General features: G+C 40.6%; 1 protein-coding gene across 4 annotated transcripts in view; it reads right to left on the bottom strand.

The window, feature by feature from the left end:
• Positions 1-25,937, bottom strand: part of LOC136878990 (ras-related protein Rab6) — a 159,718-nt gene that overhangs the window by 109,828 nt on the left and 23,953 nt on the right. For all 4 annotated transcript variants that reach the window (XM_067152655.2, XM_067152657.2, XM_067152656.2 and 1 more), the window contains exon 2: positions 18,397-18,455. In XM_067152655.2, the coding sequence (XP_067008756.1) occupies positions 18,397-18,455 (59 nt within the window). The remainder of the gene's footprint in view (positions 1-18,396; positions 18,456-25,937) is intronic.

Here is a 25,937-nt window from a genome sequence, read left to right as displayed (position 1 = left end):
GTCCCCCTCAGCAGCTCTTGCAGTGTTTTCGCGCTGTCTGTTGTGGGCTCGAGGTGAGGTGCAACCGCTGTGGTGGTGATCACTACACGGCCTGCGCAGCACTTAGGGAGGCGCAAGTGTGCGCCAACTGCTCGGGGGGCCACCCGGCCTCCCATCGCAGTTGCCCTGTCTACCGGGCCATGGCGCGGGCAGAGAGGAAGGAGGCCCGGCGTCATGACCCACCCCCTTCCAGGAGGCCCCCGGCCTCGGCCTCATTTTCCGGGATCGGAGACTGGGTACGAGGTACCCCAAGGAGGTGGAGCCGTGCGGCAGGCCCTAGTGGTACTCTACGCATGGCTCCGCAGCCGGCAAGGACCACGCTAGTCACAGCAGTGCCCAGACGGACTGATCCCCAGGCGACGGAATGGCGAGGAATGGGTTTATGTTTTCCTAACTAACACAACCTCTGGTCTTTTTCCAGCCCACATCCTTGCATGTGCTATCCAAAAGATGTCAGGTTTTACATGTAGGCTCTTTCTTCTTTCTGCCTATGTGGTTTTTCCCTGACCCTTCAATACCATACTTCAACACCATATACCTAACACAATCTCGCCTGGTAGCGTGTCTGACATGGAAACAGGCAGATACTCCTTGTATCACTTCCTACTCTACCCAGCTATCTCTTTTCTTCTTAGAAATTAATAGCATTTCGGAGGCCATGCAGATTGAGTCGATGGCCACGGCGGGGGAGCGGGCTACGGGGGCCCCCCGTAAAAAAAAAAAAAAAGGTCGCGCAGCCACTCACCGGGCATGGGCTGTTATGGATGTTATTACACGAGGACAGCCAGTCGCGCGACCACACTTTGTTGACCTTGAGGCTTCTGTACCCGGCAACCAATCTGGCGACCACAGGTGGTGGCCGGGTGTTGAAGTATATGGGGCTTATTACATAAGGCAGCTAGAGACTGGCAGCCACAGTTTAGTTACGTATAGCCACGTGCTACTGTGTACTGTTTTCTTGTCGGCAAGTGGAAGTGCGCTATGGATAAAATAAGTGCTACTAGAAGTGCAGAGAAAAGAGAAAAGAAGGAACAGGAACAACTTTTGAAAGAGTGTCAAACGTTCATAGACTCAAAAGTGAACAATGAAGATTTCATCTGTGAAATAGAAAGACTCCCTCCGATTCGGAACAGTACAGCAATAAGCACGTAAAATTAAATGCTTGCAACGAAATTATGTGTATATTCATACCAGACTTCGAAGAACGGCCTTTAGTTGAGAAGAACCACCTCCGTAACTATCCCTTGCAAATAAGTTTCATTTTTTTTTTTTTACTTATTTTACTCTGTATTACACTTTATTTAAGAAATAATGTCGCGTTAAAAAAAATAAGGATATTAAGAAGCATTGCTTAGGCCTACTATAATTGTGAGATACCGTAACAAATTAGTGGGCTTTAATAGTTGCAATTACAGGCAAACATAAAAGAACAACGAGCTGGCTGATAATCTAAACTTTATTTATTGTAAATGTCTACATTTTTCTAGCGTCTAGTCAATTAATAAACTAAATTAATAATCGAACTCACGAACACTCGTGTCTTCATCACTGGTCAAACAGACACGGAGCAACATGGAACTGTCTGGCTGCTCCACGAGTCGCTCGGCTCAAGACAGGTAAGGCTGTTCAAAACGTTCTCATTTTCTTAAATTCGCTGTGAAAGACAGACGGACATAGCGATTTTATATAACAGAAGACAGGAAGCCACAACTGGTTTATATGAATATAAGCTGGATATTTGAAGTTGAACCTCGTTTAAACAAATTGAACAGGTTTAAACCAAATAATTTGTTTTGCTATTATTTAAAAAAACTGGCTACGAGACATCTGATTATCATCCCACCTACAAATCGTACGCTCTACTACCCAAAGTTGTAGATGCCAGGTAACTATCACACAGGAGATGTTTCCAGGGTCTGTACCTCTTTCATAACGTAATAAATATCAGAAGTGACGATAAAATTAGAGAAATAATTAACATCTACGTCCCTAATGTAACTCCCACTAGATTCCGGAAACATAAATGCACACATTAAAAAAAAGCAATTTGTACAGGCCCTGTTGTCTTATCAGCTAATTCTTACCTTTATTTTCCTTAATCATGAACAAAATTTTTACCGGAAATACGCACAACCGGCTAACCGATTTGTACAGCGCTACAACAAGTAGTGCAGACTTTGACGAAGGGGAGGAGGGGTGTATATATATATATATATATATATATATATATATATATATTTTTTCTGATGTCATGGACACAGGTACGATTCACCCGCTTGCCGCGCGCATTCGTCAGTCTGGCAGTCTCTTTATTGTCAGTTGTTTAGAGTGTAGTCAAATACTAAATTATTTTAACTGTATAAACACGCCGTATTTCTTTTTAATTGTAATAGATGTGAAATATTGTTCCTTTGGTGAAAGTTTTATTGTACAGTACCGGTACTGAATCAAAATCTCAAAAAACTATTATGACCGCACTTAAGTTGGTAAACTCTCAATCTTTACCTCTCTGTCGAAATTCACTTAAAAAAGCATTAAAAACTTACCATTTTGTAGCCTTTATATCAGTTTTGGTGTAGATGAGCCCCCCACCCCCGCGCAAGCGCTGTATCCCACAAACCAGAGTGCTGCTTTGTTGTTTGTATATTTTTGCCCCCGCACTTTTAATTCCCAATCGCCGCTACTGCAGATATTTGCAGCATGTATGAAAGCCAGTTTGCAACACGCTGTGAGAGTGTTAAACGGACTGCCTTGTAGGTAACTGTCTTCAACTAATACTGACATTAGGTACACTGCAGTTAGCCAGCTCGATACCCGCTGGAGGAAGAAATTTTCACCATGAGAATGCTGGCGGGCAGGGTAGAAGAAGTGGTGGCATACAATTTCCAGATTTGAGTGCCAAAAGCCTGGATTCAATTTAAATAAATAAATAAATAAATAAATAAATAAATAAATAAATAAATAAATAAATAAATAAATAAATAAATAAATAAATAAATAAATAAATAAATAAATAAATAAATAAACAAACAAAGAAATAAAGAAATGTTCCATTTACTGTACTACTTGTTATTAGTATTCAAATAGTAGTGAGCATAACTGGGGAAACCTGTAATATTCACACAATGCCTAAATAAAAATAAATTCTTAGTGAGACAACGGATACTTAACATACCTTCTTAAATTTCTCCTGCAGTTTGTCATAAGGCTTCCATGACTGCCGTACGATCTGATTAGGACTAGACTAAACGAGTAATTGGATGCATCACTATTTCTGGTCATCACGTTCTATAGCTTCGATCGCAGAGCGCTTGCCTAGAATAGCAAGTTAATTTCAATCCCTCAAATGGCTTACTGGACAGGAAACCCTTTGTCTCGGAGTTAATATGGAATGCACATGGTCTATTCTACAGCGATACCGCAGTTAATCTTAAGTTTAGCGTGAAATTGTTGTAGGTTCCACAGCTGCCTCGCTGGGATCACGAAGTATCCCACTCACGATCGCAAGCTGGATACCGGTAGAGATGGCTGGTTTTCGAAAGTCAGTTACGTCCAATAATTTTCGATTTGCTGCTAGATAGCTGCTCTATCGGTAGGTCAAAACTGATTCGCCAGCAGCACAAATGGCACCACATCAGACAGACTACAACGGTACACGAGACCAAAGATTATCACTACAATGTCTCGAGTTCGTATTCCAGTAACAATTCCTTCACCACCCAGTCCCTCCAGACTCTTCGTTTTAAGCAACATTCGATTATACACTAGTGCCCAAAAGTTAGTCATAATCACTAAACGAGGCCATACCGCCTGATAGGAATGTCAGACGGATTGCTGAACAAACGGAAGCTGACACACACCATATGTCACACAACTTGTAAAAAGAAAGCAAAAAACAGTGTCAGAAAGGTTCTGATAGCTAAGGTACACCTTTGACAACAACTAACAAAATTTTGGCAACGTCTTCCACAACAAAATATGCTGTTAATAGGGTGTGTGGTTACCCCTAACGGCCACACATGCTTCGCAGCGACGTGGCATGCTCTCTATCAGATGGTCCAAGAGTTCTTGTGGCAGTCGATCCCATTCCTCCGAAAGGGCAATGCGAAGGTTTGGAGGGTCCTTGGTGGAGGCTGACGGGATGCAATTCGCCTCCCTAATGCATCCCAGACATGTTCGATAGGATTCAGATCCGCAGACCTCGCTGGCCAGTCCATGCGATGAATGTCTTCCCCAGTCAGAAATTCATCCACCAGAGCAGCGCGGTGCGGTCGGGCATTATCGTCCATTAAGAGGAAATCTGGGCCAACCACACCACTGAAGAGTCGAGCATGTGTTCCTCGGACCACCCATGAAGATGTGCAGGTCCGTACGGCCATTCAACATGATGCTGCCCCACACCATGACGCCACCACCACCATACTGGTCCCGTTCCACGATGTTCCTGTGGTTGTATCGGCTACCCGGTTCTCTCCAGATTAATGTGCGACGGGAAGCGTTCTGCAAACTGAAGCGGTATTCATCTGTGAAGAGCACATGTCTCCATTCATTCATGGTCCAGTTTCGATGTTGACGGCTCCACAGTAAACGGGCCCGTCTCAGTGCTGGAGCGAGCGGAACGCACACCGCTGGACGTCGGGCCAACAGCCCTGCTGTTCTGAGCCTCCGGTACACAGTTTGCCGGGAAACGACAACCTCTGAGACGGTTGCAAGCTCCGCCGACAACTGTCTTGCAGGTGCACTCCGATTTCGTCGGGCAGTTAAGACCAGATATCAGTCCTCCTGTGGGGTGGTTACCCTTGGTCGACCTGGTACTGGACTATGACTAACATCTCCAGTTCGCCATAAGACCTATCTGTGTCAGAGCGACGTAAAACAAATTGCCCAAAAACGAAACCATCTCCTGTGACTCGAAATAGTCTCCAAAGCCTGGAGATGACACTTTATGGCACATTCAAGGACACGGCGACTTCGGTTTGTGTCTAGCCTGCTTCCAGGCGGCCGAGTATTTTACCCTGCAAAACGGGGTCTAAATGCCGCCGTTGTGACATTATGTCGTCACGTTCACCACGAGGCTACACTCCGCACACTATAACAGGGCAAACACGACTGAGGGTATATGGGGCGCAGGCACTAGCTGTGTTTACCTTGCGGTTACGCCACTAGTCAAAGCAGGGAATACACCTTCGCTATACAGAGCGAACACGTAAGGTTGGTAGGAGCATATGTCGTGCGATTTGCGGTCTATTTCCTATTGCCCTGCTTACTCTTAACTTATGCTGAATTTTTGGACACTAGTGTATTAATTGACAATCAAAATAACGTTAAGAACACCTAACATAGTATCCAGGAAGAAGATGACACTTCCAGAGTATTTTCTTAAATTGCAAGATTACATCTCTTTCGCTTAATTGCAAATCGAAATCCGCCCCGACTTTCACGTTCTGCATAGACTGACACTAACATATTTCTGACATTTTCCTCTTCCCACATGTGCTCATCACTAGATGATAAAATCATTGCCAGACTATCTAGGAACTATGACATTTACGTGCAGATAAAAACAGTATCGTTAAGAGAAAACGTTTCCCTTCATCTAAATATTTGTAAATCATTTCTACCTGGAGGCTGTCTGTATCCATACGTGTGGCAAATCTAAGGATGACCAAAATGTGAAGGAAATATGCTACTACATAAAATTATCGTGGATCAATTCTCCAGTCACATGAAGTTGATATATTTGCCTACCTTTCTTACCCTTATAGTCTTCCTGGTCTTTACAGCAATTTTCTTGGGGTCGGCTCGTGTGTGAATACGGCCCAGTTTTACAGCAGAATGCCCTACCTGACCCCAACACTCTGTAGAGGGGTGTAATTACTACTGCATGTTTCAATGGTGGTTTGTAGTGGTGCGTTGTGTGTAGATGACGATATGTGTATTGAGAGAACACAAATACCCAGTTCCCGAGCAAGAGGAATTAACCATAAGTAGTTAAAATTTCCGGCCTGGTCGGGAATTGAACACGGGGCCCTCTGAACCAAAGACCAGAATGCTGACCATTCACCAAAGAACCGGACACCTCTAAGCTTCTCTATCATATATAAATATCAGAGACTTCAGAAAACCCTCACTTTCTGCATCTTAGGTCTAAAAACCATAGAGTTAGTAAATAATACACTAAAGGTAGCAGCGGCGCCACCGTCCGAGAGAAAATTTCTGCAGAGAGCGGAGTATGTTGAAATCGCAGCTTGTTTTTTTTTTTTTTTTTTTTTTTTTTTTGCAAAAACCTAGCACCGCTGTACTCGTCAATGTAAATAAGGGACTTTTAAAACTGTGTGGATATTGAAATGGTTTAAAAGTCTTACACGTAAACATTTTCAGATACTATAGTATACTTCGTGGTGTTCCGCATGTAGTGGTACTAATCACAGGTACTGTAAAACCCATCCTGATTCACACACTGTTGCTACTAATCACAAACCTATTGTGTACCTAACATTGTGGTACTACTCGCAAGTATAGGCGACCCATGGTGTTCCCCGCGTGATGGTACTAGTTACAAGTAGTATCATGGTCCTAATTCGATCATCCCTTGGTCGCCCCTTTTAGTCGCCTCTTACGACAGGCAGGGGATACCGTGGGTGTATTCTTCGTCTGCGACCCCCACCCATAAGGGGTGTGTGTTTTTTCCACGAGACCTACTTTATTTCGCTCAAGTCCGCCGGCAAGCCTGTTAGGACCCCGCTATCCGCCACCTGGGGACGCGCCACTTGGGAGTATCACCTCTCCTCCTGCTACGCCAGCATAGTAGGTTCGTGGGGCCATACAAGTAATATTTTCGTTTTGCTTTCCGGAAGGTCCACGTAGATGCAAGACGAAAACACAACACAAGGATAGTCCGGCACATACCCTCGGGCCGGCTGGAAGGTCTCCGGAAATACGTAATAGGACTTCCAGAGGACTGGCCGTCGCATGGGCACGTAACAATACTAAAGAATATCAATCTGGGAGTTAGAACACTAGGCCGAAATGCATTGATAAAAAGAAAGTCTCTGTGCGGACTAATCTCGCGAACCTCCGAACGGATTTTGTTGGGGTTTTCATCGCTGTATAGAACATCCATGGTGGTTGTGGTTTTAGTTTTGGGAAGAAGCACAAATAGGCAATCGTAATCTATTAACACTGATCGGAAGGTGGTGACCATGGTGTTCCCCGCGTGATGGTACTAATCACAAGTAGTTTCATGGTTCTGAGTCAATCATCCCTTGGTCACCCCTTTTAGTCTCCTCTTACGACAGGCAGGGGATACCGTGCGTGTATTCTTCGTCTGTGATCCCACCCACAGGGGGTAGTGATCATAAGGAAAACGGAAGAGGTCCGAATATTCGAAGAATGAAGGTATCTGCAAAAGGCGAAGGACCACGAAGGATGTAAAATGAAAGACTCTCTAGGCCTCGCAAGTCTAATATTGTCTCGGTCGAAAAAGAAGATTGACCAAGGGAGTTCAGATTTTTAAAATGAAGGCAAGGAGCCCGACAAGTAAGTGGAAGAAACACCAGATTCAACTAGAGGACCCATGGTCGCCAATTGATGCTCCCCAGATGAAAGCTCCTGGGTCTCCTTTTAGTCTCCTCTTACGACAGGCAGGGGATACCGTGGATGTATTTAACCGTTCCCACCCACAGAAGGGTGGAAGAATTTGTTGACATAAGATGATCTAAAAAAGAAAATAGTCCGCGATGGTACATACCAGTTTGTGAAAGGTAGCCCTCACTAAGAGTTTTATACTCGTATTATCGTTTGCAGTTTAACAAATCTTACAATTAGAAACTGCATTTTGAGATTAATGACTCAATCCTTATCAAAATCATTTGTTTATTAACCCAAATTTTATTCATATAAAATATCGGTAACTTATAATTTGCGCCAATGGTTAAGTTATCGTCGTCTTACCGACGGCGCATTAATAGTTTAAAAATCGCATGGGGAGAAATGAGTGAGCTAACAGTCACAGTTGCATGGGTCTTGCAAAAATAAAATAAAAATAGTATATTATATAACATCGTCTACAAGGAAATCTTATAAGGTTAAGGCTCTCACCATAAATTCGAAACTGATCCCAGGCGAGTCACAACGAAAAGAGAAGTAGAAGGAAGAAATATACAGATTCATAGCGGTAGAAACTGTGTTACAGTGGGGACGCAAATTAAATACCTCTGAGTCATAGAAAATATTTCATGGTCGGTCGAAATGGAACATTTAGAGGAAAGTTAGTAGACCTGATATGTCTAAAGTAGCCTTAGCATACTTCATACGAGTTTCAAAACCACTACATCTAGAAGATGTTGGAAGGCTAATGTTGTGAATAAATGTTCGTAGCTCACAATATTACACTATTCATTATCCTCGAGAGCTTGACACATGGTGTATTGAGCTGAGGGATAGAGCGTTAGTTGCGACTGAAATGCATACCCCTTCAAGTCAGAATATGTACAAATTAGTTTCGTATAATAATGTGTAAAAAGGATTATATTTTTCCCGCTCTTATTAATGATCACCACAAACATATGTAATAGTGAATAAATCCTTTAATATAGCTTTTGGGCCAGGAAGGGAATCCGGCCGTAAAACGGGCTTAATTCACATCCAATATAGTACAATCCACAAATATTTGGGAAAAGGTAAGAAAGACTGCCATGCTATATTTATTCAAACAAATTCATGTTAATAACGAAATTCGTTACAGCAACTAGGAGAATGCAGAAGACGAGAGAACTGTTGCCAGTACCGAACTAGAGCAGCCTCTGCAAAAGTACTGTACTAATCACACATTTTCTCGCGAATGGCTCGGACATTACTGATTAGTTAAGTGGCCGTGTGCGTTATTGGTGTTTGCGCGAGACCAAGTGTATAGAAGTGTATAACAGAATATTTTTGTTACTTAAAAAAAATCTTGTAAAGTGTAGTTTAACGTTGTGTAGTGCAGTGCAGTGCAGTGTGGGGTAGCCAATGTTTTCGCAAAAGTCTGTAGCACTATACTCACGTGGCTAGGCTGTGCATTGTAAAGTATGTTAAGCATCAAACTCTCGAGACAGAACAGGGTGCATGCGCTCAATAGCGAAAAAAACACGGCAAGAAAAAGTTCAGCTAAGAAATTCTTACTTACACAATTATTTTGTGTATTATTCATATGGCTACTTGTATTCTCATCAGCGTCATATGTACTGCCATCTCGAATAAAGCGAGTGTTCATTGTGGGAATTAAGTGGACAGCAGAATTCCAGGAATATTCCTGACTAGAAATGGAAGAAAAAAATCACTAACAGTGATTTCTCACCGGTGACTAGAAAATCACGATCACTCCAGTGATACTGTTGTTCATTACCTGGTGAAACCGTGATCGAGAGGTGACTGACTCACTGCATCATGAAACAATTCTCCGTCACTATTCAGCATTTTCTGATTGTGCTCTCTTCTACCAGTTGTTTAATAATAACTGAATTCAGGTTAAAATTCTAAATGAATACTACTACTACTTACTGCTGTAGTTAAACCATACCAATGGTGAAATGTATAAAGAGTGAGATGATCATTAAGGTCTAGTATTATTCTTTTCAACCGCTTTTTATCAATTACTTTTATTAGATAAGCTGCTAAATAAAAGTTCGATTTATTTTACGTAAAATATTGCAAAAATCCGCAAACACTCGTATTCTCAATGGGTAAGTTTTACTACGGTATAATATAGTTTACTGTATATGGTCAGCTTTCAACTACAACAAATATTTTCTAAATTTATAAATGAAGGGTCATCCCACTCTGGAAAAATTATTTCCTGGCCACTTTTATTGCACCTACAATCTTATCCCTTCGTTATTATGAAGACACCCACACATCCATTGATCTTAAATTCACTAGAACTTCAAAACACCTGATTACTACACAAGAGGTAACAGAATCTGCACAGTGAGAAATCACTGTCGATGTCAGTGGTAACTGGAAAACTCCTTTAGTCACTTGATCACCGACTAACATTACAGTGATTGAAAACGACTCTCCCTGCTTCACCAGTGAACGAAACATCACGCTTTAGCCCATCTCTACTATTGACATGCTGAATGAACTGAGAACGTATCAATAGCATGCATAATGGGACATTCTAAAACAATTTTCGATTATGAACAGTGGTGAGCCATTAAGCTAAACCAATTACATTCAACATTATTTTTACCGAGTCACGGAAACTCGTATGGCTTAAAGTATTGCGCATTGCTGGTGAATAATGTTTAAAGGAGAAGTACAATGAAATAACCATTCTCTTTTAACTATCCTAGGTTTTGAGCTATTTCTCAAATACTGCTCCGCCGCTGCATGCCAAGTAAGTAACATAACACGTAGTATCATGTACAACCTGACTATTCGTAAACTTAAATCCTGAGCTTCGTTAGCTCTTGATGTCTACACAGACACTTTCATTGTACCTATTCTCGACTTGGTATACCTAATCCAGATAAGAACGAAGTATGATAGAAACATTTTAAAGGTCCAGACATTATGTACAAAAACCTCTCCTCTATATCACTTATCAGTAATTGCACTTGTTTGATTAGTGAATAGGCTCTAGTTTGCTAAAACGAACGTATGGTCGGAGATACAATTTTCTGAAGTACCTTTTACACCTCTTTAATGACGAATATGGTTTCAAATGAATCTGAAACAGCTGAACAATTGCTGACGATATCGGGTCACTGACTCGCGGTTATATGCCACTCTTCAATCCCAAGGACCTGGGGTTTAAGTCTCTATTTTCGTATGAAATTTGCAGTGATCAAATTGGAAAAGGTACACACGTGTGTGTCTGCGAGATTAATTTCAGTAATCTTTCTTAAGTATTTGTGTTTGTTATCCAACCGGAGTAGAAGGCAATGGAAGATGTGAAACTGAAAGATTGTCTAAGCTTCAGAAACATAATACTGTTAAAGATAATTGTTTTAAGCGGAAGTATAACTGCACAACCATCCTCTTATTAAACTAATGTTTAAAAAAATGCATGAATGATTTTAAAAGCTTAAATGGACACTTCACTAGTAAAAAGGGGACTTAAGTTCCCTAAGTGACAGACCACTTGAAATTTATATTTACCCGAGTAGTCCACTTTCACACAAAACGAATGGCGCGATCAACAGCATTTTCATCATCGGCTAGTATGAATTCCGAGTGTTTCCAACAGGTCGAGGTTTCGTCTTCAGCCAGAGAGATCCAGGGGCTCTATGAGGAAGTGGGTCACAGTGAAATCGGCATCACTGTGAACACACTAAGCGTAGATCTACGGCGTTTGCTCAACCTGCACAAACCTACGAACTCTTTCCATGAAGGCTGGGAGAGGACCGCCAAACCGCAGCTGTCTTAATTTCCGTAAGTTTGTCTGGAGTTTGGATAGCTAGCTACTATGACTCTCCAGACGGTGCGGCGTAGAAGACTACAAAATAATAACCCTAGCAGGCACATTCATGGAAGTAACACAGCTTATTTTGCAGCCTGATCTGCTAGCTGGTTTCCAGTCATTCCTACGTAGCTAGTCAGGGTCGGAAGAGAACAAGAGTTGACCAATAACAGGAGTGAATAGCCTGGCATAAACACATGCCAAATTCAGATACGCTCCCAAGCTAAAATTCCCTGAAGCTTCATCATTTAGTCGCTTATAACGACAGGCGTGAGAAAACGTAGACGCATTCTATCTCTCCCACCCCCACCCACTGTGAAATACTGGTGACAAATACAGTATACTATAAAATAGAGAGGGATATGGTGTGTCAAGGTCACGAATATTGATTTATACATAATCATGTGAGAAATGCTTGTTCGGCGGTCGTGAAGTTCAACAAAGCTACAGCCAAGAGGTGGGCGATTACCAAGTTGTTGATAATTCCAGTAACAGGCGCTGATGAAAGAAAGATTACATTTGATGTTTTCTGGCTTTTACCTCCCGCTAACTACGAGTACTTTCACGGAGAAGAGCCGGAATTTTGTCCCACGAGTTTTTACGTGGCGGCAAATCTACGAACACAAGACTGGCGTCTTTGAACACTTAAAATATAATCGAAATGAGCCGGGATTTAACCCACCAGCTTGAGTTCAGATCAGCGCTCTACCGTCTGAGCTACTCAGCCTGGAAAAGAACACATTTATGGTAAAAAAAAAAAAAACATACGCGAGAAACAATACAAACTTGGGGGAAATACAGGTTTGATAAAGAAGTCAGCCTTAATTGAGCGATATTTCTTTTTTTTTTTTTTTTGCTAGTGGCTTTACGTCGCACCGACACAGATAAGTCTTATGGCGACGATGGGATAGGAAAAGGCTAGGAGTGGGAAGGAAGCGGCCGTGGCCTTAAGGTACAGGCCCAGCATTTGCCTGGTGTGAAAATGGGAAAACACGTAAAACCATCTTCAGGGCTGCCGACAGTGGGATTCGAACCCACTATCTCCCGGATGCAAGCTCACACCTGCGCGCCCCTACCCGCACGGCCAACTCGCCCGGTAATTGAGCGATCAAAACTATACACATTTCTATATTCAATAGATACTGTTGTCGGCATAAAATATAAGTCATTAATGTGACGGATATGACTGTTTCACGGGACAAAAGGATGGTACTATCAGATTGTCTTGTCACTTTATCCACACCCTGGTGGGGTCGCGAACGCGAACTGTGTCATACACGTGGGTTTGGCCCGTTTTTCGGCAGACTAAACTTACTGACATCAAACATACTGTACGTGGAGGGATTCACTATTGTGTGTTTCTGTGGTGGATCATGTAGGTGTTAATATAAGGAAAAAATCTTCATTGGGGTAATCATATAGATGGAATTGTAAATAAGAGTTACAGATTTCTTCATATGGTTATGAGGGCATTTAGGGATTGTAAGGATGTAAAGGAGAGGGCATATACATCTCTTGTAAGAAACTAACCAATGGTTCCAGTATATGGGACCATCACCAGGATTACTTTATACAAGAACTGGAAAAAAAAAAAAAAATCCAAAGGAAATCAGCACGATATGCTCTGGGTGATTTCTGACAAAATAGTAGTGTTACGAAAATGTTGCAAACTTTGGGATGAGAAGACTCGGAAGTAAGGAGACGAGTCGCTCCATTACGCGAATTCCATGGCTTGGAATTACGTTAGTATATGAATAAACTTGAGTGGAGTTTTCAGAGTAGAAAAGATAATACAATGAAAATAAAGTTGGAATTCAAGAGGTCAAATTGGACCAAATATTCGTTTATAGGTATTAGGGAATAAAATACTTTATAAAGGGAAATGTTTAATAAATTTCCAACTTCTTTGAAATTATTTAAGAACAGACTAGGTAAACAACTGTTAGGGTCTGCCACCTGGGCGACTCGTTGGCTGAATGGTAAGCGTACTGGCCTTCGGTTCAGAGGCTCGGGGATTTTAACCTTCACTGGTTCATTCCAATGGCTCGGGGGCAGGGTGTTTGTGCTGCCCTCAACATCCCTGCAACTCACACACCACACGTAACACTATCCTCAACCACAATAACACGCAGTTACCAGCACATGGCAGATGCCGCCCACCCTCATCGGAGGGTCTGCCTTACAAGTGCTGCACCCGACTAGAATTTTTTTTTTTTTTTTTTTTTTTTTTTGCTATTTGCTTTACGTCGCACCGACACAGGTAGGTCTTATGGCGACGATGGGACAGGAAAGGGTTAAGAGTGGGAAGGACCGGCCGTGGCCTTAAATTAAGGTACAGCCCCAGCATTTGCCTGGTGTAAAAATGGGAAACGACGGAAAACCATTTTCAGGGCTGCCGACAGTGGGGTTCGAACCTACTATCTCCCGAATACTGGATACTGGCCGCACTTAAGCGACTGCAGGTATCGAGCTCGGTCCGGCTAGAAATAGCCACACGAAATCATAAATTATTACCTGGGCGACAGCCCCAAATGCAGATCAAAGGTGACTGATTACGACTGATTGGTTTGATGGTGTGGTGTGCGTGTATCTACGTACGTATGTATGACGATAAGTGTACTGGGTCAAACAGCCAGTTCCCGAGTTAGAGGAATTAACCAGACGCGGTTAAATTCCCCGAACCGGACGGAAATCAGACCCGATACCCTCTGAGCCGAAGGCATCGACGTTGACCATTCAGCCAAAGAGTCGGACTTCAGTGTGTCTTAAAATATGAAAAGAAAAAAGTGCCAAAATGAAGTTAAATTGATAAATTTGGGACTGAGGAAAAAATGACATTTTAACGTTGCTATAGAAGAAAAACACGTCAAACCAGATTGTACCACTTTGCCTGAGCAATATCACCTCACTCTCCATATAACAGCGAATAATGAGATCAACACTACTCGTTATCGACTGAGATCCAGCAGGTGTTAGTCTTAGATGAGCCAGGTTAACACTATCAGGAAGTGGGCCACGATGAAATCTGCTCCGCATGCACATCCTGGGGATTGGAGAGTTGTTCTCTCGCAGGGTGTATAGAATGTTCCATGATCCATTCTGAATTAGCGGAAAAGTAGAACAATCAATCACTACTGATCTGCATTTAGGGCAGTCACCCAGGTGGCAGATTCCCTATCTGTTGTTTTCCTAGCCTTTTCTTAAATGATTGCAAAGAACCTGGAAATTTATTGAACATCTCCCTTGGTAAGTTATTCCAATCCCTAACTCCCCTTCCTATAAACGAATATTTGCCCCAATTTGTCCCCTTGAATTCCAACTTTATCTTCATATTGTGATCTTTCCTACTTTTAAAGACACCATCCAAACTTATTCGTCTACTGATGTCCTCCCACGCCATCTCTCCACTGACAGCTCGGAACATACCACTTAGTCGAGCAGCTCGTCTCCTTTCTACCAAGTCTGCCCAGCCCAAACTTTGCAACATTTTTGTAACGCTACTCTTTTGTCGGAAATCACCCAGAACAAATCGAGCTGCTTTTCTTTGGACTTTTCCAGTTCCTGAATCAAGTAATTGTGGTAAGGGTCCCATACACTGGAACCATACTCAAGTTGAGGTCTCACCAGAGACAAATATGCTCTCTCCTTTACATCCTTACTACAACCCCTAAATACTCTCATAACCATGGGCAGAGATCTGTACCCTTTATTTACAATCATATTTATGTGATTACCCCAATGAAGATCTTTCCTTATATTTATACCTAGGTATTTACAATGATCCCCACAGGGAACTTTCACCCCATCAACGCAGTAATTAAAACAGAGGACTTTTCCTATCTGTGAAACTCACAACCTGACTTTTATCCCCCATTTATCATCATACCATTGCCTACTGTCCATCTCACAACATTATCGAGGTCATTTTGCAGTTGCTCACAATCTTGTAACTTATTTATTACTCTGTACAGAATAACATCATCTGCGAAAAGCCTTATCTCTGATTCCACTTCTTTACACATATCGATATATATATATATATATAAGAAAACATAAAGGTCCAATAATACTGCCTTGAGGAACTCCCCTCTTAATTTTTACAGGGACAGATAAAGCTTTACCTACTCTAATTCTCTGAGTTCTATTTTCTAGAAACAGAGCCACCCATTCAGTCACTCTTTTGTCAAGTCCAATTGCACTCATTTTTGCCAGTAGTTCCCCATGATCTACCCTATCAAATGCCTTAGATAAGTCAATCGCAATACAGTCCAACTGACCTCCTGAATCCAGGATATCTGCTATATCTTGCTGGAATCCTACAAGTTGGGCTTCAGTGGAATAACATTTCCTAAACCCAAACTGCCTTCTGTCAAACCAATTATTAATTTTGCAAACATGTCTTATATAATCAGAAAGAATGCTTTCCCAAAGCTTACATACAATGCATGTCAAACTGACTGGCCTGTAATTTTCAGCTTTATGCCTATCACCCTTTCCTTTATATACAGGGGCTACTATAGCAACTCTCCATTCATTTGGTAAAGTTCCTTCATGCAAACAAAAATCAAACAAGTACTTCAGATATGGTACTATATCCCAACCCATTGTCTTTAGTATATCCCCCGGAACCTTATCAATTCCAGCAGCTTTTCTATTTTTCAACTTTTGTATCTTACTGTAAATGTCATTGCTGTCATAGGTATATTTTAATACTTCTTTAGTATTAGTCACCTCCTCTATCTGGACATTATCCTTGTAACCAACAATCTTTACATACTGCTGACTGAATACTTCTGCCCTTAAAGGTCATCGCATACACACTCCCCTTGTTCATTAATTATTCCTGGAATGTCATTCTTGGAATCTGTTTCTACCTTAAAGTACCTATACATACTCTTCCATTTTTCACTAAAATTAGTGTGGCCACCAATTATGCTTGCCATCATGTTATCCTTAGCTGACTTCTTTGCTAAATTCAATTTCCTAGTAAGTTCCTTCAATTTCTCCTTACTTCCACAGCCATTTCTAACTCTATTTCTTTCCAACCTGCACCTCCTTCTTAGTCCCTTTACTTCCCTGTTATAATATAGTGGATCTTTACCACCCTCCCTCTTTGAAGATCAGGAAAATGATCGCCACACCAAAGCTATCTTTTTAATTACCCTCAACTTGTTGGGAGGTTCGGTAATATAACCACTCCAACTCCCAAATCACCGGAACTGCTCGAGCGCAAATATCCCTAGAACGCACATCTACAAGTTCAGGTGGCGGTGATATAGTCTGTTTCGGAGCTAAGCCTACTAATTCGCTTCCCATTACCTCACAGGAATTATTTTGCACAGAACTACAGCGAAGTTGACCCCAAAATACAGCTAGATCATAGAGCCCCTGCACCAGCATACCTTCCAGAAAACAAATCAATGGACTGCAATCAGCTTAAAGAAAAGTGGTTTACATTACAGAAAACTTGCATGTACTGCGCATACCATCGCGCTGAGCATGTTAGTACAATGACTTCGCCACTGGCTTCTCATCACGCCGACCGCGGTTCGTATCCCTGTGAATACACGAAATTTACAGAGTGGATTAGGTAAATCTCGGCCTTCCGCAATCCAAGATTTAAAGTCACAAAAGTCTGTCAGCCTTTATAGCTTTATAGTATTCAATGCAGCTAGTTTCGCGTTCAATTACAAATTTTCGCCAATTCTGTCAAAAGATAACCTCACGATCCGAGCTACCAATGAGGGCGAGAATGTCAATTCTATGAGATTTTCGACAGCCAGTGATTGTTATGTTCAAGAATTATTTTGTACGAAACTACAAGAAATGACCGCCTGAGGTGTCTAATGACTGGGTAAATTATACCGTAACAAAACTCTTAAAATCAGTTTTCATTTATTTGAAGTGATAATTATAGCTGAGCACTTCCACACTGATCACAGTAAAGAATAACTCTCATACACATTTCTGGTAGACACAAAGATCCACAAGAAATAGGTAGATATAACGTCAAACTGATAAATAGAAATACATAGATACTTAAAAGGTACCAAACATGAGGTTATGCAATAGACCTATATCAACTGAGTCAAAACTATCAAGTTAATCTTTGATAGTAAAGATTGTCTAGTTTTATTTTTTCCTTTTTATTTTACTGTATATACGTTACCGCATACTTGAACACCAGTTGCTAACAATCCATACCGGCGTTGAAGCAGAAAACTAAGGGCTTGTTGCAAACAGAGAAGTCTCGAGGAGCTTTCTTTGATCGAAACAGGGTCGTAGAATGAAAATTGAAAAAAGTTATTAAATATATCTATGTAGTTTGGAATGAAAACAACTTGTTTTACATTCAGATTTGGAACAATTTACAAGCACATGAATAGAAATCCGAATTTATTTAAAAATATAGATTTAAGCAGATCCTGTCCAAAGGGCTCGAAGTTCTGAAGCCAGGAAACCGGTTCCTTTCCTCTCCCTCGGCAGTTTGCATTGCAATACTACCGAAAAAATAAACAGTTGTGAAATTTAACCAAATCTCATACACAGAATTAGCAATTATAAATTTCCATTTTTTGATGTTTGTAAATTCTATTGAAATTGTAACCTGATTGTATTTCGAATCCAGATGGTCATACTAATTAGAGGGCGGACGATTTAATTATTTCCTTTAAGTTAATAGGCCCTGCGTATCTCTGAGGCGAGAACACTGATAATCACTTACGGACTTTGATTTATCAAAACTTAAAATTGTCTGTGACAAGATTATGAAACGCTTGTCACGCTCTGGTCAGGAGGAAGTTTCCCGTCACTAAAGAAAAAGAAAGGCAAACTCCTTTAAAGTCATACTTCTGCAAAGAAATGAGAAGTCACGATAATGTAGTAGGTTTCATATGAAAGTAAAATTAACAAACCTGGTATGTGTTGTCGAAGCTATCGTACATAAACCTCGTGATAAGCGACGTCTTCCCAACTGAAACAGACAAACCGCATTAGGCATTAATGCACATGGAAGTAACAACTTACATAGGTGTAATTCAGTTACATGTTACATCTCAACTATTTTGAAGGGGAAAAAATTAAAATTGTAAATAGGCTATCAGATTCGTGATTTTAGTGCCGAAGCATGCATTTGTTACTAGCGGTACCCGTGCGCTTTGCTGCACCTGTGGCATTCAGTTTTAAGTACATAAATATACTGTATTCTCCGAACAGAGTGAACCGTGTTACTTAATAACATTAATAAACAGGCGAACCAGGGTCAACGCTTTCCGCACATTAATGGGCCAAAATAAATTCAGTACAATATGTGTGTACAATATTTATTTCCTATACATGTAATTAACATTAGTGTTTGTATTAATGTAAGTGTCAATACACGTATTTTTTCACACACACCTGCTTTTCAATGTACTTAACTCTGAGAAAGGAATTTCCCCATAGGGTATTCCGTATGCTTATATATATTTTGTTCCTGACCCCAATTTCGAATTCTGCAGCTCACCTCCCTCGGAGAAATTGGGACGTTGCAGCTTTTCTATATATCTTGAGGGTAGCTAGTTTTAAGTTTCCAGGATGCGTCTCATACATTCATGCCTATTTTCATTTTTTATAGTTGCCTTAATACATCGCTTCATTTCGACTTTCATTTTGATACTAAAAAGCGATATATTAAGGAAATATCCAGCACCTTCTTGCGTGATTTGACGTCAATAATTAATTTGGACTTCCAGGAAAGTGTTAAGCCCTCGGAAACTATAGCTCATCGCTTTGGTGGAAAAAAAAAAAATGCTTATGCTTGCATACATATGCTACCTTGGAGAGTTCTGGGGGATACTGGATTTTTCTAGGAATCAGGTTCTCTAGTATAGAGTTTTAAGTTTCTAACATGCCTGTATGTTACTTATTAATTTGTGTCCATTTTTAAGTTTATATCTACCTTTATACATTGCTACACTTCGACTTCCATACATTAATATACGAAGTCTCTTCAAAAAATGAAGTATGGACCAATCCATACAACGCTCCAAAGCTGTTTCCGCTTCCATCCTGGTACGCAATATGGAGGAATATGGACGGTTCCACCTGCAATTCCAGTCTAACCTCAACAACCGACAGAAATCATGGTCCTTTTCAAGTGAATTTTAGTTTAGAGAATAAATAGGACAAAGTCTGCCGGGGCTCGGCCAGGTTAATAGGGTGGATGTGGAATCACAGATTTCTTCAAATACATAAATCAACAGCGATGCGTGAGCTGACGCATTGTCATGGAGGAGGTTCCAGAAGTTGTTTTCTCTTCAAGCACGGCCTTTTTCTCCTGGCATTTTCTTTCAAACATCAAGACTTCGAGATAATACCAGCGCTTCACTGTTTGACCGTCAGATAGGAACTGACTGCTGATGTCAAAAAAAAGACCGTCAACGATACTTTCACGTTCGACCTGACTTGCCGTGCTTTCTTCGGTGTCGGCGAAATTCCTTCCCACACTACTGCGTGTTTCCGTTAACGTTTTCTCCATTTCGAAGCAGAAGCGATAAATGCGGTAACCTATAATGCCCGAAGCCCATAAAACTGATCAACATGACACTGTTTGAGATGTGCGCGCTCTCCTTTCCACCTATCCTATATCACAGCTCTCGTGATGCGCGCTACGAGAGCCCTGGTATTGTCGTGCATGAGTACGAATTCAGGGCCAACACCGTATGCAGCAACCAACACATGCTGTAGCAGTATCTGCTCGAGGTACCCCGCAGCGGTAAGATTACCACGGACGACGACAAGATACCTACGGCCATCAATACTAATGCCAACCCACACCATCACAGAACAATGTCCGAATCGGTCGCCTTCCTGGACAACATCTGGCATGTACTGCTCACCACGGGGTCTGCATACACGTTGATGTCCATCACGCTGTGTCGGGGGAAATCTGGACACGTCTGTGATCAACACAGTTCTCAATGGCGATGTTGCCAGTTGACGTGGGTACAGGCAAACAGAAGGCGAGCTGCGCGATGTTGTTGCGTTAAACGGGGCACTCGAACAGGACGTCTGGGTCGTAAGGACACTTCTCTTAACGTGTTCCTTACTGTCTGGTCAGACATCGTGACTCCAGTGACCCTCCTGAGGTCTTGTTGCAGTTGCTGAACGACGCGCCAACGCACAGATGGTCAGATATAGGTCATCCTGTGGGGTTGTCATGCGTCCACGACCTTGTCCAACCCTCCTTGTGAACTGGCCTGTCTCACTGTAGCGATTCCATAAGCGGTGAATAACTGATGGAGATACACTGAGATCTACAGGAACACGGATCAAAGTGACGGTCCTTGCGAACTGAACCTAGTTAAGATGTCTCATGGGATGTGTTGGTTGGGGTACAACGTGCTCAAATAACCACCATAGTCTTGTACCTCACGACACACAGACGCACCGCTATTCACTTTGTTTTGAGGGGTCACCTGACAGTTTAATGCGTGGCTACGCCTACAGATGGAGTACAACTTCGATTTGACATACTCTGAGTAGCTAAGGTCTCAAGGTATGCTGTACAACCATTGGAACCCCGTCTACTATATTAACGTTCACATACCAGACGTTAGAAAACATGTTCCCCTAATTTTTTTGAACTGTGTATGTACAGTAGTATGTAAACCCATATTAAGCACATTTAGTAAACAACTGCGAAATTTCTGAAGTCTAAATACCATGAAATATACATTAGAAAGATAGTAATTATTTATATCGCGTAATACAGCACAGTAGAAATTTCCTAAATAATAGAAAAAGCTCGTCAGCCTTTGTAATTATTCCTGTTCAGTACGTATTGTCATGTATTGTAAGAGAAGACGTGCCATTATAGCGCAGCAAACATCAATCCGACTTTTCATATAACGATGTGCCCAACGGCAGCTAATATACATGAGCAACACGTGTTGAACAATGCTACTCCTCCGAGTTCTTTGATTGCCAATAAACTGCGCAACGATAGCTAAACTTAAGTATTGAGCCTCATCACCATCTATGTATGCATGAAAACTCTCACCTACTTATTTTCTACAACCCTCTGTGGGTGGCGGCGGTAGAATAACACTCAAGGTATCCACTACCTGTCGTAAGAGGCGACTAAAAGGGTGACCAGGGGCTCTAAACTTGGGAGCGGCGGTTGTCATCCACGGTTCCCCCACCTGAGTCTGGCACTGTTTCCACTTGTGCCATGCTCTTCGCTTTCATCATTCCTATCCGACCTTCCTTTTCCGACCCCGACGGTATCAGCTTTAAGAGGCTTAGGGAGTCTTTCATTTTCACGCCCTTCGTGGTGCTAGTATTTCAATCAATCAATCAACCACCCACCCTGATCTGCATTTAGGGCAGTCATCCAGGTGGCAGATTTGCTAACTATTGTTTAGCTTGTCTTTTCTTAATTAACTGCAAAGAATTTGGAAATTTATTGAACATCTCCCTTAGTAAACTATACCAATTCCTAACACCTCTTTCTACAAACGAATATTTACTCCAATTTGTCCTCTTGAATTCCGAATTTATATTTCATATTGCGATCTTTCCAACTCTAAAAAACACAACTCAAACCTATTCGTCTACTAATGTCATTTCACGCCATCTCTCCATTGACAGCTCAGAACATACCACTGAGTGGAGCAGCTCGTCTCCTTTCTCTCAAGTCTTCCCAGCCCAAACTTTGCAACATTTCCGTAACGCTACTCTTTTGTTGGAAATCACCCAGAATAAATAGAGTTCCATTTCTTTGTTTTTTTTTTTTTTCCCCAGTTCTTGAATCAAGTAATCCTGGCGAGGGTCCCATACAATGGAACCATACTCTAGTTGGGGGTCTTATACAGCCTTACTACAACCCCTAAATACCTTCATAACCATGTGCAGAGTCTGTACCCTTTATTTAAAATCCCATTTATGTGAACACCCCAATGAAAATCTTCCCATATATTAACACCTAGGTACTTACAGTATTCCCAAAAAGAACTTTCACTCCATCAACGCAGTAATTAAAACTGAGAGGAATTTTCCTATTAGTGAAACTCTCAACCTGACTTAACTTCGTTTATCATCCTACCATAGCCTGCCTTCCATCTCACAACATTGTCAAAGGCTTCATGGCTTGGGAATAATATTGTCTGCTGTCTGTGGGTAACTATCAACAATCCGATGTGGTTCAGTATCCTCTTCCATGGATTGTACTAATTACTGAAACTTATCACTCTCATGTAAGGTATTATCTTCCTGGATCTTTTGAAACAGAGACAGAGACCAAAATCCTAACCACACTTTGAGAGCTCCATCTTTAATTCCACTTTAGGCAATTTGAAAGTTATCTCGATATTAGCCAATATCATTCCTTCTAACACATCAACTTCTCTTATGGATGAGGTAATTGCATCACTACTTGAAATAACTTCATTTCTTCTGATAATAACCTCAAAATCGGCATAGTACTTCTTGGTATTGTGTCTCTGCTGATATAATTTGGCCATCTCAACCTCTGTCTAATAAATGATCTATTATTTTTACATCCCACACGTCTTTGCCATTAAAGCTTCTAACCTAGAAACATTCGCCTTAAGTAAGTTACGGTTCTCAGGTTATTTCTGTTGCCAGATCCAACTATATGCCATTTCATTATTTGCAGCACATTACCGAACAGGCGTTCGAACTTGGTTAAGTGGTTCCACTTTCTGTCTTTTATGAATACTTCACTTTCAACACCGCACTCCCCTTTCCTTCCCTCCTTGGACAGGACAGCTGGATTAAAATACACACGTATTCTATCACGTTGGTGGTCACCAGTTGTTAAAAAAAATAGAAGTCGTAGGATTAATTATCTGACTCCATTTCATTTTATTTATCAATAAGAACTTTAATCATTAGAGTACATCTTATTTCACATATCTGATACGAATACAAAAGAAAAACAACGATATTTCAAAGAATACCTGAACCAAAGTCATGTCACTCAAATTCAACCAGTTAAGTTAATCTAAAGAGGCTTCGTGAAATATAATACAATCAAAGGATAAAAAACAAAACTAATAGCTCCGTTTTCGAATGACCAGTATTGCAGCTTCCTCTGTGGATCCGTGGTAGAGTGTGTGCCTCGGGATCCCCAGATTGCGGGTTCGAAGCCCGACAGAGGAAGCGTAATTTTTGAAGGGCATAAAACACCATTCAACACTCCACGCCGTTTGATATCGGCATGTAAATTATTATTGGTAACCGATGTGGTAGTCACCCAACAAAATTCATTAAAATTTAGCCGCAGACGTTCGAAAGAGATTCGGTTTACCATGCCATCTAGTAGGCTTAGAGTGAAACGGATTGTCGAAATTGACGAGCGGACAGCCAGATGGCGTCAAGTGAAAATGCCTGCACATATTTGTATCGATTTAAAATTGAAGCGAGTCCTTTATGTACAAGTGGAATAGAGGATCAAACAGTTGATCATGTATTATTATTATTATGGAAAAACGAAAAGAAAAGACAATTATTAAAGAATCGAATGGCAAATACGTACGGAAAGTGGACATTTGTCGAAGTTAAATTAATGACCTTTTTTTAGGAAAGGATTTGTTGTTTACTTAAATTCGATTGATTTAGACGGTAGCAGATCAGATTATTAAATGTTAGTGTATGCAAATAATAGATTAAGACAGTTTAAAGAGTAATATAGCAGAATTTGTAATGTTGATTAAAATAGAATTAATTATGCATGACAATTATGGAATTAATAAATCGCCATAGAGTAATAATTATAATTATGTAAGTTTATCTATGCAAGCAGTATTTTGAAGTTTCATACAGAGCACGTAGCATCACTTCTGATGTAACTTAACATTCTGTGAACTAATAAATTTAAAAAAAAAACTATTATTCTCGAATAATGGATGGTGTTGCACGAGGATATATCACATTTTCTTCCTTAGTTTTGGTATTCTTTTCCTTTTCGTTTTTAAAAGGTATTTGTTTAAATGTTTTACGTAATTCATTGTCAATAGTAAATGTACTAGCATTTGTACCCGTTCTTCGCACGGGAATTTGCAGTGGATTACATGTTTCCTTCAGAAATTTATACGAAGTATCATGGCTCTATTCACACGTTTAATGCGACATGTTAAAAAATGATATTTTCGTACGAAAGCGCGTGGCAGTAACATGAAATATGACGAATCTCAACAAAGTAGAGACAATGGTCGATTTCCGAATTTACTGTACGGCACTGTTCTGAACCGAAGTTGTGCGAAATTCTCCATGGTTCTCCGGTTGCACATTGTATCTGACCACTGCGTGGCGCTCTGACACTGATGATACCTCCCTTAATATCTGTCCTAACGAAAAGAGTAAAATGGCTCTTTAGTTTTTCCCGTTTCCCACCTTGACATGACATGCACGACATGTCCCACGGAATTTGGGCTAAAAAATTTCAATTTTTCGTAATCATCTGCGTCATGATCCGTCGAATGAAAAATACGTACATGGCATAAAGGAACGGAAACAACGTTTGTTGTATACAGTCTTTTGATAAACCTAATGTTAAAGAAAATATTTTCTATTAATATGAACTCCATGTGATGTGACTGCCATGACATCATATGCACCTGATAACACAATCCATTTCTTTGGCCGATAGCTTCATTTTTCGAAGTGTCGGGGCCCTGCCATTCTTTTCCCCTCTGTTTAGTCTTAATAGAGGATGGTTTCCCAGTTGAACTTCCTCTTAAAACAATAATCACATTTGACGTTTTTAACTCGAACTCATCGCTGAGGGATTGAGTTCAGTCTGTATTTACGGAGCGCTTTAAGAGAGACTTCAAATTTCTATAGAACTTTTTCCCGCCTTGTCAATACTTTACATATTTTATTATACCTGATTACCGTACATGTTTCGAGAGCTAACTACTCTCTTCTTCAGCGGTGCCAAAACATCAGTAATCTTTGGACTTTGTACATTGGTACAAATATACTTATCAATAGAACAATTATATATAGATCTTGAAATTGTTAAAATATTTCTCTGTGTTTCAACTTTTACTTACTTACTATGGCATTTATTACAGACATTAAAATATAAATTTTCAAATCATAAATGAATAAAATCTCTAATTTACGTCCTTATTTACATCTAAAAAAAGAAATAAAATGTTTCTTTGTATCTAAATTTACATTTACTTTGTCATAATAAAACGCTTGAAATCGAATCATTTTCGATTCGTAAATAAATAAATAAATAAATAAATAAATAAATAAATAAAACCTATTACGTTAGTCACTATGTTGAACTTCAATTTTTTTTTGCTCTCTTCTTGAAAATTTCTCCTTTCTTAAGTCCTAAAAAAGAAAAACATTATATTTATATTTTTAATCCGTAACTCCATTACCTTATTTATTCCAATAATTGTCCCTTAACTTACTGCTATATTTCTGAGAACTC

This window comes from Anabrus simplex, chromosome 8, assembly GCF_040414725.1.
Source record: "Anabrus simplex isolate iqAnaSimp1 chromosome 8, ASM4041472v1, whole genome shotgun sequence".
Lineage (NCBI taxonomy): Eukaryota > Metazoa > Arthropoda > Insecta > Orthoptera > Tettigoniidae > Anabrus > Anabrus simplex.
Note: the sequence above shows the minus strand (reverse complement) of the source record. Positions and strands in the feature narration are given on the sequence as shown.